At 33.9% G+C, this 15,515-nt stretch overlaps 1 protein-coding gene across 10 annotated transcripts in view; it reads left to right on the top strand.

Moving 5' to 3' along the window:
• CCDC148 (coiled-coil domain containing 148) overlaps window positions 1–15,515 on the top strand; it is a 308,196-nt gene that overhangs the window by 44,909 nt on the left and 247,772 nt on the right. For all 10 annotated transcript variants that reach the window (XR_004319878.1, XR_004319876.1, XR_004319877.1 and 7 more), the window contains exons 3-5: window positions 7,573–7,635; window positions 8,613–8,734; window positions 15,026–15,129. Coding sequence is in view for 6 of the 10 variants with exons in the window: in XM_032479509.1 (XP_032335400.1) it covers window positions 7,573–7,635; window positions 8,613–8,734; window positions 15,026–15,129 (289 nt within the window). In the remaining 4 variants the exon portion in view is untranslated. The remainder of the gene's footprint in view (window positions 1–7,572; window positions 7,636–8,612; window positions 8,735–15,025; window positions 15,130–15,515) is intronic.

Raw genomic sequence — 15,515 nt, 5'->3', positions numbered from 1 at the left:
GTGTTGAAAACCCACAGACACATTTGTCTGTTTTACTTTTTGATAGTGGAATTAAGTTTTCAAGGACTTTTTTCTTTCCCCCTCCAGAACCACCTACACATCTTTTTACCTAGTCTCACTCAGCTATGTTGAAACTGCAAAAGAAACTCTACTGGGGATTTAAAATAGGAAGTTTTGCTAACTGTAATTTTCCCATGCTACCATTGAAGAGCAACGGCAGCAATATTTTTTAGTATTTTATCCTGTGCTTGTATTGATGGGTGCTTTTCTAGAAGGATTTTTATACTGTACCCGCTGTGGATGACTTGTCTGCTTTTCTCATACCATGTCTAGAGAGACGTCATCCACAGCAGGTACAGCAGATTCTTGATATCAACAGTGTCCCAGGCTCCCTTTGGCTTTGCTTTCTGCAATAGTTAGTGTGTATCTTTCATCGGTATACTCACTACACAGTAATAGATGGCCGCCCCATACCTCGTTTCACATCCACATTCCAGGCAGGAATAAAGGAGGAAGGACAGGGGAGAAGGGGCAGTGCCCATAGGAAAAAGCAGATCTTGTCCTCAAATTCCCAGCAGACTTGGGCTTGTATCTCATTGACTAGAACTTCGTCACATGGTCACTTGGGTAGCCTCAGGGGTATCAAGGAAGGCCAGTGCTTTAACCCTGAACAAAATTGGGTTCTATTAGGAAGGAAAACAGGGAGAGTGGATATTGGCACCTAGCTGTGTCTGCCACACTTTTAAATGTCAGACAATAGCATTTCCTCAGCAGTAATAGTGAAAAGCCACCTCAAAATTCCATTTAGTGGTTGAACTCTGTAACCTGGCTTGTGAGCTTGATGTTGGCACTTTTCTCTTAATGAACAAGCTTAGGCTCAGAAGAAAGAGCAATGCATTTGTGATCATTAATCAAGAGAAAGAGTGCTGTGTTTCACCTTGTTAAAGAAGATGTCAAAAGAAATTTCTTATACAAGGCACAACAAATTTGTGTAACAATTATTGAATTATATCCAAAACTACAGATAATGTTAACTGGATATTTCAGGCTGGGTGCCACTGGGTTGTTGCAAGTTGGTAGGGTCGAAGTGCTCCAGGACTTGTCCAAGTGTGGCAGGCTCAGAGGTGAGTGTGATCGGGTGGCCAGGCTGTGGGATTCTCACCAACAGAACCCACAGGATAATCACTTAGAAACTTGAATATAATCACATTAATTCTATAATAGGTAATATAATTATTTAGGGAATAAGACCTTTTGGGGTAATATTTATTACTCTTAATTATTACTCTTAACATACACATGTGTATGTTCTTTTTGTGAAAAAACAAAAAAAGAAAAAAAAACCACACAAACCAAGATTTCATTACAGATGGAACTAAAGTCCCCTTTGAAACTAACTGATAGCTACAGTATCCTCTTTAGTTTGGTCTGTTTTTATAACCTGTAGATTTTTCCCTTTGGAAAGAGAAAGAGAGCTGGCAGGGCGGTTGTACAGCATTCTTTTGTGTCTGAGCTTGTTTATGTAGTGGTATCATATGGTATGTATCATAGTGCAACTTGCTTTTTTCACTTAATATATGTTGGAGGTAAGAAAGACCAGATAATGTGTGTCTACTATGCAAAGAATGTCCTTCTTACCCTCAAGCTCTTGGATACCAAAATGGCAGAGACATCCTTTGATTACTAGTAAATAGAGACATTGCCCAGGTTTCTGCGTGTTGGGGATGGGGGTTGTATGCTGTGACTGGCAGCTGAATAGCTGGTCAAGGGGCACCTGCAACTGTAGTTAACATGAATTTGCAGTCAGTGCTGAGATTCACTGGGATAACATGGGAGTTTTTCTTTTTCCTTACTTCTTGATGTATACCTCAATCCACTGCCCATTTTGGTTTGGAGTTTGTTCTTTATAATAATTTATCTCATACAGGTGAGCCTAGATTTTTTTAAAAATTGGAGAAGAGGAGGTGAAAACTATGTGTTTGCCTCAAACACCAAGATTTAGGGACAGGACTATGATCTGAAAATAAAATCACTTGATGCTTTTTCAGCAAATATATATTGAGTGTCTAATATGTCAGCACTATTTTAGGCACTTTGGAGAAACTGAGATGATCAGCCAAAGGCCTTGCTTTCATACATCCTAGTTGTAGAATTGAGCAATAAGTAATTAAACTAATAAATACATAGTGCCTTATAGTGAGAAGTGCTATGAAGGAAAAGAATTCGAATGAGAGGATAAAGAGTGATTGAGGGTGGAAGGGGCTACTTCAGATGAAGTAGAAACTGAGTAAATCTATATCCCTTAGTCTGTGATAGATGTTCAGTAACCATTGGACAAACGAATAACTGCATCAGAAGGGATATACACAAAGTACAATAGCAACACAAGAGAGGAAAAAAATCGTCACCTGGATTAGGTGAGGCTCCTGTGGGATGCTTAAAATGAGACTGAAAAATAGGTAGGCATTGGCCAGAAGAAGCCAGGGCTGGGAAGGCATCCCCCACACAGGTAACAGCATGTGCAAAGGCAGGGAAGTGTGAAAAAGCATTGTCAGTTTCCCACTGCTAAATAACCAATTGCAAATAAAAAATTCATGGCTTAAATAACACAGATTTATTGTCTTACAATTCCAGAGGTTGGATGTCCCTAATAGGTCTCATTGGGTTGAAATCAAGTTTTCAACAGGGCTGCATACCTTCTAGAGGCTCTATGGGAGAATTTATTTCCTTGCCTTTTCCAGCTTCTAGAGATAGCCTGCATTCCTTGGGTCGTGGTCCCAGCCCTCCCCTTTCAAAGCCAGCAGGGTAGCATCTTCAAATCTTTCTTCTCTCTGACCTCTGCTTCTGTCCTCACATCTCCTTCTCTATGACTCTTCTGCCTTCCTCTTAAAAGGAAGATTTGTGGTTACATCAGGCCCACCTGGGTAATCCCAAGTACTTTCCACAGATAAAATCAGCTGATTAGCTGCAACCTTAATTCTCCCTCACCATATAATGTATTCAAAGGTTTTGTGGATTGGGATGTGGCAATCTTCGGGGAGCCATTGTTCTGCCCTCCACACATATTGTGTGGTCAGGGATTTGCAAGTGGTTTGGGAATGCAGAGTAGTGTGCTTATGGTATAATGGGGAAAGAATGGGCTAAATAGGCAAGAGCTGTAAAAGGTCCTTGTCAACTATGCAGTTTGAACCTTGTCCTGGAAAGCAATAGGAAACCATTTGTTAGATCAGAAATACGTAGGATTCTGAGACATCACTCATCCTGGGTCTAGGAAAACAAATAAAAGGGTATTGTGAAAATCTGTACAAATGATTTGCAGGGGTGAATTATATGATACCTGTCTATGAATGAAGAGTTTAGCAGTAAAAGGGGCCAGGAGGAAGCAGAGAAGCCTCTAACTTCAAGTCCAGGTGTGTAGGATGAGAAAGTGGGTTCCCAAATTGTGTCAGAAGAAAGCTGATAAAGTCTTCAGTTTCAGCAGGTCCAAAATGGCAACTCAAGTAAGCAGGACAAGTGGTGAGTCTTTTCCTAGCAGAGGATCACTTTTATCTCTTATGGGTTCCACATTTGGAAGAACACTGGGGACAGAATAGTATTTCTTTATAAATAATTACTAAATTTCCCCAGTTGTTTTGCCAAAACTTGGAATTGCCAGTCACAGCTTCTGGTCAGATTTCTGAGACTATCATTGTGAGCTGTGTGAATTCATCTAATCCCCACCCCACCACCTCAGTGTCTGGAAATTCCACCCCACACCCCCTACTTTTTTTTTTTTTTAAACTATGTACTGCTTTAAACTAGGTATATATGCATTTTCTTCTGGGCTTTTAAAATGATTGAAATAGATTTGAGGACATAGCAGGAGTAAGGGCGTGAGAGGCTCCACTGAATTCACCTCCACTCTCTGTGGAATTCTCAAGTCCCCAGAAACTTCTAGGTCCCTTGCCTTGGTTAATTCTTTTCTTTCTGCTTGAGTCTGCTCCCCAGACTGAAATGCATATGGGATTAGTAGATTTGTATTTGAATCCTTTTCAATAGTGAGATTGATTTAAACTGTCCTTTTTGAGCTATTATGGATTTTTATAAATAGCAAAATTCATAAAGGTGGACTGTGTAGAATTTGCTTCATTAAAAAATTTATAAGAATTATGAAAACGGCAGGGATTTTAAAGATTTTGTTTTGCAATAAAAGGGCAGAATATTTTTGGAATTTTCTTTTTCGGATTCTTGTACTGGTTAAATAATATATATTAATGATGATAATAACATATATATCATATACATATGTGTCATTTAGCAACCACTAAAGATACACATATATATAAACATGGGCACACAAAATGATATAGAAAGATAAGTTATTAAATGAAAAGCAGCTTGTAGAACTGTACATATATCATGATTGCATTTGCATAAAAATTGGATATGCACTTGTATGTGCATAAAAAATCTTCAGAAGAATATAAAATAAAACATTAAAAATGACTACCAGGGCTAAATCCAAGTGGAGTATTAGGGCCAAGTAGCCTGGAAATTCTGATTTTTACCTCATAGTTGTCTATACATTTTGATATTATTTAACCAGTACTTTCATAATTGAAAAAATAGTTTAATATATTTATTCCCCAGAGAGAATTAAAAAATGACCTTGTAAATATTCTAATGCTAGCTTTTCCAACTTTTATAAAATTCTACAAATGTACTTAGTATATCCTGTCTTTTAATAAGAAAAGAGTAGTAAGAAATGTTAATTCAATGTTAGAGTGGAAAATTATACTCCTGTGTACAAGTTCACATTTTAAAGGATCCTTGGTGTGATGAAATTCAGTTTCTTTTTTAACTGGTAGAATATGAAAACTGTGGTAGCATTTATCCCAATATATAGTGAAATAACTATTGCCCCTGCTTAGTATTTTTTTAATATGTTTTCCTTTTTCTTATAAAAAAACAAAAATTTAGAAAATATGCTCAAGTAACAAAAAGAAATCAAAATCAAATATAATCCTCCTACCCTCAAATTGCCACTATTAAATATTTGGTACACAGAATTGTTTCTCTCTCTATTCAAGCTCTGTTTCCTTTACCAAATTGTTGTACTCTTTTAGAAAATGAATCCTACAAACTTCTTGTACAGTTTATGCTTATATATTTTGTTTATGTTTATTTTGTTTTGGTTGCTCTGTTGAATGAGAACTTACCCCATTATGTTAGAATTGATTATGAGATGTTTATTATGTAACTGAGCACTTTATGTAGCTGTTTTTATTAGCTCTAATAGTTTATCTTTTGGTTCCATTTATTTTTCCAGAACAATAATTTTCCCCTATGCTAACAACAGTGCATAAAGTTTCAAAATGGAAGTAAATGTGCCATTGTACTTAGAATTTGAAAGAGAATACGGCAGGTTGGAAAAATACTGTGTAAGTGGGACGTTGGGCATAGTGGTTTAACTAATGCTTAAAATGTCATGAGATCTTTCATTTGAAAAAAGCTATAATTTGATGCTACATCCAAGATATTTCTTCAGATTCAGTATTGTTCTCACACTGTGTGGTCTAGCAGAATCCTCATCGTCTTTTAAAATCTACCCTCATGAGGTAATTGGCTAATCTATACATCTACACAGTTAAGCAATTTAGAATTAACAAACTATCAATATGTTGTGCAATTTTAAGCCTAAGTAAACTGACATTTTCTGTTTTTATTTATTTATTTTTTAATTTTTTGGAGGGAGGTAATTAGGTTTATTTACTTATTATTATTGTTTTTTAATGGGGATTGAACCCAGGAACTCGGGCATGCTAAGCGCACACTCTACCACTGAGCTATACCCTCCTCCCCAACATTTTCTTCTTTGGTGTATTAAAAGAGATTTTCTTAGGAAGGAGAAGAATACAAACTTTTAACACTGTAAAAAGATTGCCTTGTTACATAAATGATCTCTTTGCTGTTTTTTCTCATCTCTAGAGAAGTCTTGATTGTTTACCTACCCCAAAGAGACTAGTTGAGGTTATGAATTTTTTAAAGTTTAGATTCTCTATCACATATGTTAAAATTAACTTTATATTTAAATGTTTTTTCAGCCTTATTCACCTGAAAAGGCTTCTGGGAACCTAAGGTTTCGAGTTTCTGGAGGGATCAGGTAGAGAGAAAAGATAAATGTTTCAACTCTATTTATGAAGGTATAGTTTACCAAACTACTATAAGTCATAGTTAGCTTGAGGGAAAGGGTTTCCTTATGTCTGGAACATACAAATTAAAAACCCAGTAATATTTCAGACAAAAAAACTAAAAAAAATTATAACCATGTTCCATGTTCCATCTTCTGAGTCCTAATAGGTGACAAATCCTTGATCTTAATCTTCCGTTAATAGCTTCATGAAGTCGTCAGGATTTCCATTATACTTCTTTAATTTCCTACCCAGTCAGTGGTATGATCTAAAATTTATGACACCTGTACTTGTCAAAAAGTCCTTTCTATGAGTCTTGAAGATGAAGCATTTTTTGCAAAAGCATTGGATCAAAACAATAACTGTCTATAAATGACAAAAGATTTAAAAAGTCATGGTTAGGGGGTGGAGGGATAAATTGGGAGTTCAGGATTTACAGCTACTAACTACTGTATATAAGATAGATTAAACAATACGGTCTAACTATATAGCACAGGGAACTATACTCAATTCCTTGTAATAGACTATAATGAAGAAGAATATGAAAAGGAATGTATAACTGAATCACTGTGCTGTACACTAGAAATTAACACAACATTGTAAACTGACTATACTTCAATTTAAAAGAAAAGGGATAATTAAAAATCTGATTACAATGCAATTGACAAACTTGGTTATTGCTATGGCATACATTTTAAGATAATTACTACAATTGTAACTGATAACATTTTTGCAGGATATATTCAACTTTTAGAAATTTCATATAATTTCTAGAACATTTATATTAATAACATTTCCCATACAATATAACCTAGGAAGATTTATTACCACTCATTTGACAATGCTTCCCATATCATTTAACATACTGAATAGGTGTAATTAGTTTAATATTTCTGTCTCTGAGATATCTCAGGAGCCTTTAGAAAACCTCAAAGTTAGCTAGCAGTCAAACAGACTTCAATTAGAATTTGAAATCTTTGGGAAATTTGTCAAAAATATCAAAAATGTTTTAAAACACTTGGTCAAATAGGATCAGAGGTCACTATGGAACAAAACTTATACACTTAACCAAAGTGACAATAAAAGATTTCAAAAGAAAATACAGAAAGTTATAATATATTACTTAAAAAGTAAAAAAAAAACCTTTATAATTGGTTATCACAAGAGAGGAGGACTAAGAGGTAAGAGATGGAAGAAGAGACCAAGACCAGGAAAAGCACAAAGGGAAAAAACTAACAGAAGGAGGCTTCTACGAGCAAGGAGAAACACATTTTAATAAAATACAAAGAGTTATGGCACCTAGACCTGGGCTTTATTTTAAAAACCACTACAATGAATGTATCTTTAAAACAGTTTTAAGGATAACATTATGAAATTTTAGCTGTCTTTGTTTCTTTGATAGATACGGAAAACATGAATAAAACAGACCGACCCTTCATGACAATTCAGAGGAATGACAGCTCAGGTATTTTTCTACTTCTAAGCCTGTTTTATGATTTATAGTGGATTATGCATGATATAAAATTGAAATGTTGATTTTAAAGTTTTAATAATAGAAGGTTCATCTTTTGGTCACATTGAAGATTTCTCCAGTTCCCTTACAATGGTCAGGACAATCATTCTTTCCTTCATTGCGCTCGTCCTAAAATTGTTTGGAACCTTCTTATAGTCATGTGACCCATGATATACTTACTAAATCTCAATTGCTTTACAGGGCACAGGTTAATTTTTCATGGAGGCAAAAGTACATTTTTTGCTTGTCGCACTTGGGTTATTGTATTTCATGCTTCTTGGCTTTATAGTATCCTCTATCTCTATTTTATTTTGTCAAAATAGTTAATATCATGTTACTTTATCAAAATAGTTCCTATCAAGTTAATATCATGTTAAGGACATTTTATATATTTGGATGGAGAATGCCTGCCCAAACATTTTATATCATTTTAATGTTATTTGGCCTATTAAATTTTTTAGCTTTAAGTCTCAACCTTTTAAAAAATTTATTTGAAAACTATTTCAGTTTTTCTAAGTTAAAAATGTAGCTATGATTTTAAAAATTCTATTTATTTCTCTTGATTTATAATAGTGTGATACTTAAATATTCACATTTGATGACTAACACTTTTTAAATAAAAAGAATGGTCACACTTTGTATCTTGATAATATATTTTCTAAAATTCTCAATATACTAACTTAAAATAGAAGTATTTCCTTTCATGCCCTTTTAGAAGTAATTTTTGCAAGAATATAGTGATAATATTTTTTAAATTTCCAGAGATAGAGGTTCAAATATACTATGAATGTCATAATATGTTACTTCTCATATTTGTTTAAAAATCTTTAAAAATAAGACAGGCAGTCAATATGTTGCCATAACTCTATTTTGACTTTCAATAACACAATACTGTTTCTTCATCATTTTCTGTTTTTAATGAAAAACAGATAATCTGGTATTCCATATGAAAAATGGAATAAGAAGCATCAAGTATAAACCAGTAGATTATCAACAATTGTATGCATTAACTGAAGCAAAAAAATTAGCTTCTGCCTCTACAGAGCTAAAGGTTAGTAGCTCTGTGTGTGTGTGTGTGTGTGTGTGTGTGTTTTCTGGGAAATTTTATGAGAAAATCACTTATATAATTATCATAATAAAACTATTTTCATATTTCTGACTTCTATGCTGATCCATTGTATATACACGATCTATACATGCATAGACATATAACAAATATTTATTATGTGCCTTGAAGATACAATGGTGAGCAAACTATAGCACTTACTCTCATGGGGTGTACTGTTTGCAGGAGATGGGGAGGGAAGTCAGTGTTTATCAAATAAGCCCTGAAATACAATTATATTAAGTATAAGCTCCAATTTAAAAATAGTGTCTCATGTACAGTAACAGGACTTGATCCTAATTGGGTGGGAAGCTTTTTCTGACAAAATGACATTAGAATTGGGATCCCAAGGCCAATAATAATTAGCCAAACAAAAACAGGAGTGATGAGTACTCTAAATAGAAAAAGATGTATACCTTATCCCGTCCTGATTTTTGCATATTTAGATTTTTTCCAATCTTGTAATATTGGAAATCATGCTTCCATAAATATGTTTATGCATAGACACCTTTTGCAAATAAATTCTCATGATTGGGATGTCTGGGCTAAAAAATATAAATGTTTTTTAGATCTTTCTTAAAGTATCATTGTGATAAAAATATCACCACAAACATTTTGTCTACACCCTTTCCAGCACTGGAATATGTACAGTTGACTCTTGAACAATGTTGGGGGTTAGAGTGCAGACCATCTGCTGGAAGAAAATCTGTGTATAACTTACAGTCAGCCCTCCTAATTGGCCCTTTGAACCCGAGGTTCCTCCATACCTGCGGTTCTGCAACCTCAGATTCAACCAACTGTGGATCATGCAGTACCGCAGTATTTAGTGAAAAAAAAAATGCATGTATTAAGTGGACCCATGCAGTTCAAACCCGTGTGTTCAGGAGTCCACTGTGTGTATATATTCATATATGTATATTGCTAATATTGTCTCTCTCTATGTATCTTTTTGTTCAGCTGTCTTTCTGTCCATCCATCTATTCATCTATCCAAATGCATATTTTGGATGAGTATGGAATCACTGAATGTTAAAATCAGTATTTGGTCAAAGTGAATTTCTCTTTGATGATAGAATTGCTATCAAAGAATAAACATTTAAGATTTTAAATTATTAATGTGGTTTTTAAAGTTTGACATTAAATGCAGGAATGATAATTTCTCAGCACTGTCAGCTACTATATTGCTTCTCTGGTCACTGTGTGATACATTTGTGAGGTTAAACAGATGATCATTCTCAACTGACATTTTAAATAACATCAATAACCTTTTGTTCATGGAGTATAATTCATGAAGAAGCTTTTTCATTGTATATTTTCTGGAAATAACTTGGTACCTGGGATTCATAGCATGGCAAATCTCAAAAAATGTCTAGCGTTCAACTACTGAAAGTGGTTTACAGTCTATAGCAATCATTTTGACAAGCTTTTTGCTTCCGTTTTTAGTCTCCATTGGTTCATAATAATAAAGGATTGTACTTTTAAAGCATTTTTGTAGTATCTGTTGTTTTGAATTTCAGTCAGTGAGAACGAAACGTGTCCTGGATACCTCATCATTTTCTTTCAATGTCTTTTCTTTATACAATTTTCATTTTTTACTATATCTGGATTAAGGAAAATGTTTTGGGAATGTTGCTTTCATGAATTTTGGAGGCTTCCTTTCTCATTTAATTTATTTATATTTTATTTATTTATTTATTTTTAATGGAGGTGCTGGGGATTGAACCCAGGACTTTGTGCATGCTAGGCATGCACTATACCACTGAGCTACACCCTCCCCTCATTTAATTTAAAGATAGTAAGTTGACATTTCACTTTTAAATTATTCTTGTAAGATATGAACAATTCTCAAATAGGACTTTTTCTTGAAAGACTCATGGCTTAAATGGAATTAGATAGCTGAAAATTAAATATTCTTATAGTTCATTTTGTTTAATATTAGGAATTCTAATATATCAAACAGCCTATACCAACTAGAATTATGATAATTTTGTCTCTATTATCCTTTCTTATATTACTGTTTACCTTTTTATAAAATATGTGCTGGCTAAAAATAGTATTTTAGTCTTCTTAATGTTATATAGTTAACACATTCTCTCAATATTTGTATGAATTATCAATCAATTCCCTATTTATTTTACTAACTAAATGTGCTCATTTTTTGCACATGAAATTAACAGCTTTAACAGTCATTGTTAATTATTATAGCATATATTGTGGCAATATTAAATGTAAACATAGCTAAGCTGAATGATAGAATGTTAACATTTAAAGCACATAAGAAGATTTTTGCTTCAAATTATATCTAGAATACTTAGCTCTATTTGAAAAGAAATTCACAAGTATTTTTAATTAACAATACATTCAGAAGACTTGTCTGATTTTTATTACTGGTATTGTTATACTAATTAAATGTGATGGTCACCTGTGTAATTGCTGTGTTATTGATCATGCACAAGTTCTGGGATGTCAGATAAGATAACTGATGTGAGCATTGAATGATCTAGTCCTTCAGAGGCTAAAATTGAACCTGAAGCCAGATAGTAGATTCGAACTGAAAACTGAGACCAATTTTTGGTACATTATATATTAACTGTTCATTACCAATTAAAGTATAAAAGAGATCTTTACAATTATTTTTATTTGAATTTCTTTACTTAGCAAGAATGATTATTTCTTCTTGTCCAACTCAAGTATTCCATGTACTAATTCTTTTTTTTAAATGTTATATTATGGAAAATTGCAAGAATATGCAAAATTAGAGTGATGGTATCATTAATCTCCATGTAACATTATCCAGTTTTAACCATGAACAGCTCTTGGCCATTGTTTCCTCTGTACTCCCACCTACAATTTCCTTCTGCACCAGATTATTTGGAAGCAAATCTCAGACATCATAATATTCACCATAAATATTTCAGCATGTATCTCTAAAACACTAGGGCTACAAAACCCCAAACCCTATAATGCCATTACTATCAAAATGTTAATAATTTCTTAATAATCAGTCATTGTTAAATTTCTCTGATTGTCTCCAAAGTGTTTCTTACAATTTATTCAAATTGGTATCTAAATAATATTCATATACTACAATTGATTTTTATTTTTTAGGTTTCCTCCTCCATCCTCTTATATTCTTATAATTTGTTTTTTGAATTGTAGTATTTGTCCTTTACAGTTTCTTACAGTTTGGATTTTGCTGATGACATCCTGGTGATGTCATTTAACATGTTTTTCTGTTTCTTGTATTTCCAGTAAATTGGTAGTTATATCCAGAGACTTGATAAGATTTAAGTTCAATTTATTTTGGCAAGAACACTTATTGAAGGAATTCGTGTGCTTGTCTTTTTCTAGTACAAATAGTGCTGCAGTGAATAGCTTTGTTCATTTATCTTTTTATACTTTTGCCAATATAGTTTTCAGATAGATTTCATTTTGTTTATTTGTTTTGTTTTGTTTTGTTTTGTTTTGGTGGAGGGGAGGTAATTAGGTATTTATTTATTCCTAATGGAGGTACCAGGGATTAAACCCACGACTTCATGCATGCTAAGCACACACTCTACCACTGAGCTATACCCTCTCACTAGATAGATTTCTATAAGTAAGTTTGCTAGGTTGGGGGGGGGGGTGTTGCATCATTTTGTATTTCCACTAACAACATAAAAAAAGAGCGTATTTCCCTATAGCCTTACACAGTGTCTTGTTAAACATTTGAGTTTTTACCAACCTGATAGATGAGGAATTGCATCTTAGTGTAATTAAAAAAAACCTTTATGTTGACAGTTCTTTACTGAGGTATAACTTACACATAGTAAAGCACATAAATCTTAAGTGTACATCTCAATAATTTTGACATGTGTACATGTAACCAACACTTAAATTGTCTATTAATTGTTGTTGTTTATATCTAAAGATGGATTATCTGGTCCAAAAGGCTTTCATGGCATTTCAAGGCACCTCATAATAAATCATCATAATAAACCTCATAGGAAACCTCCAGTTTCTGATTCTTTTATGAATGTATTATTTTTGTTATTTTTAATTCATCAGTATTCTGCATAAATGGTCATCCACCTTAAATACTGATTTCAAATGTCTATTGTTAAGCAAAATGAACTGGAATCACCTAGAAATCACTCTATTGATAAAGATACAACTTTAAATCTTCTTGTTCTTTTAAGATTATTTTTCTTTATTTTTGGCCTGAGGGTAGAAGGAGGGTCAACGAGGGAATTTACAAAAAATCACGATGTTCTGCAAAATATAGGAAGTATCTAGTGAGAAACAGTAGTTTTATTTTGACTTTCGTTGTCTACTTAATTGGTCTTTCCCTGGGCCCAAAGGCAGAAGCATTGATTTTCTTTTTTTAAGCTCTAAAAATGTGTCTACATCTTTCACCAATATGTTTTAATTTTTTTGTACAATATAAACCAAATATATCAAAAAAATCTAATTTTAAAAGTTGTGCCTGCTGCAACAAACTTCAGAGACTGTCAATGGCAAATAGGATGAGTTTTGTGCATTCTTAAAGCAAACACTAGAGTGTCTTTTTTTAGAAACACTTTGTATGTACTTTTTTTTTTAGTGAAACATAGATTGCTGAATGTTTTCCTGCAGTGTCCTGTTCTGATTTAAATGTACTTTTCTCCTAAATTTCATAATTGAAGCACTCTTAAGCAAAGATTTGACTTTGACTTTGTGCTTTTTTAAAGTAATGTTTAGGTTATTTTGTTTTCTTACACCTCTAATTCTGAATCAGTAACCAGCACAGCAGAAAGATAAACTCAAGGTTAAAGTAATCAGTGAATGACAGCTAGAAATAGCATGCATTGTAAAGAGTCTTTTTAGGACTTCTGAAGTTTTTACATCTTCGGTATTGATCTGTTAAAGCTTTCAGGGTACTAAGTATTCTAGTAGCAGAGAAAATATAAAATATGCGTATTTCATCAAGTTTCTGATTTGGGTTTAGCACTTTTATAGATGTTTAAAAGTATGAATGTGTAATACACAAGTTCAGCATACACATGAGTGTCCGTCAGAGTCTAACCAGGAGACAGACGCCACTTAGGGATTTAGAGCAGAAGGGTCTTTAATACAGGAAATAGTTATACAGATGATGGAGCTGAGAAGCCAGAGGACTATGGACCAATACAGGAATTATAATAGCAGGAAGTCATTGCTATGCCTGGGTAAGAGGGACATTTAGGAAGAGCAAGGGTGTAGCACATCCTATAGGCTGAGGTTACCTAGGGATAGTTGGAACCATAGTAGAATTGTCAAGAAATGGAGCGATAGAGAGGATGCAGACACTGGTGGAGACCCCTCTGACAGTAGAGAAGGTGGGAGGAGTACTCTTTTGGCTTCTTCCCTCCTTCCCCTCCATCTCCCACTACCAGTGTCTCCGTCTGGCTGAGCCCAGCTGGAAGCCGGTTGATAGGGGTGTCTGAGAAATACAGGCTAGTCTCCCATGTGGAGCAGATCAGGGAGCTGACCAAGATTGGATCTTATGGCAAACAGACCTAGGCCTGACACAGCTTATCAGCAAAACCCCCAAAATATGAATTATGTACTATATTTTTTAAAAGTCATAAAATTGAGAGAAAATTTAAATTTAGTTGTAAATTTGGGTTTCAGAGTTACTTGATTTTTGCACTATTTCTTTGCTTAGTACCTTCATATAAATATTTGCCTAAAATAAAAAAAATTCATTTACAGAGTCGTGGAGTTGAAAGATTAAAATTGTACGCACTGTTTAAGGTCACATTTCTAGCAGGTGCTGAAGTGGGACTAAAGCCAGGCTTCCTAATAACTTATCTAATGACCTTTCCCCACCCTGTGCTGAAGGATCACATAAAACTAACCTGAACACCAAGGTTCTGTGTGATTCTGATGTTTGTGAGCTTGATGATCGTCACCAAGTCTTTTAACCTCTCTTAACTTCAGGGTCCTCATAAAATGGAAATAATGATGCCTGGCAGGGAAGATGCATAAAAAGGCAAGAAAATATGTGGAACACTCTTGCAAAATTTTCTGGGGCTGGATGAATTAAGGTGTTATTTATTGTATGTATGGAAAATAGAATTACTTCACCTTTCCCTAGAAAGGTGTTAGTGTTAAAACATGCAGTAATAGGGTGGAAAAAAATAGGTTTTTAACTTAGAAAATACAGACTAAACATTTCTATTGAGAAAAATACATGTAAAAACATTGAAATTGCTCCTTTTCATTCCCCTAAATCTAGATCAGAAAAGCAGTGCAGACTTCAAAGATATCTAAAGAACAAACACTAATAAAGCAACACAAGCAAGTGTGGTGGCAGGAACACCAAAGACTAAATGAAGTCAGGTAAGAAGTGATGGAAATCTCAGTAAGAACACGTACAAGTTTCACTTATCTAAGTAGATATTCTGTAACTTTCCCTGTGAATTAAGCCATGATAATCAAAATTTAAAGTTACAGTTGAATGCCAGTCAAATTAAAATCCTTTCATTTCCTCAATTTAATCTGGAATCCAGTGAATATATTAACATGGCTTTTCCCTTCCTTAGGGAAAAGAAGAGATAATCTTCTCTATCTGTGAATCACTCACTCTTCTACCCTCCCATTCATACTTGTATTTGTTTATATTGTACTTAGCACATTGGATTATGGTGTTTTATCTGTATATTTGTCTTCCCTATGAAGTGATAAACTTCTCAGGGGCAAGCACCCCATCATATTCATCTTTATGT

Source organism: Camelus ferus, chromosome 5 (assembly GCF_009834535.1).
Source record: "Camelus ferus isolate YT-003-E chromosome 5, BCGSAC_Cfer_1.0, whole genome shotgun sequence".
Taxonomy (NCBI): domain Eukaryota; kingdom Metazoa; phylum Chordata; class Mammalia; order Artiodactyla; family Camelidae; genus Camelus; species Camelus ferus.
This window is presented reverse-complemented; position numbering and strand designations above follow the sequence as displayed.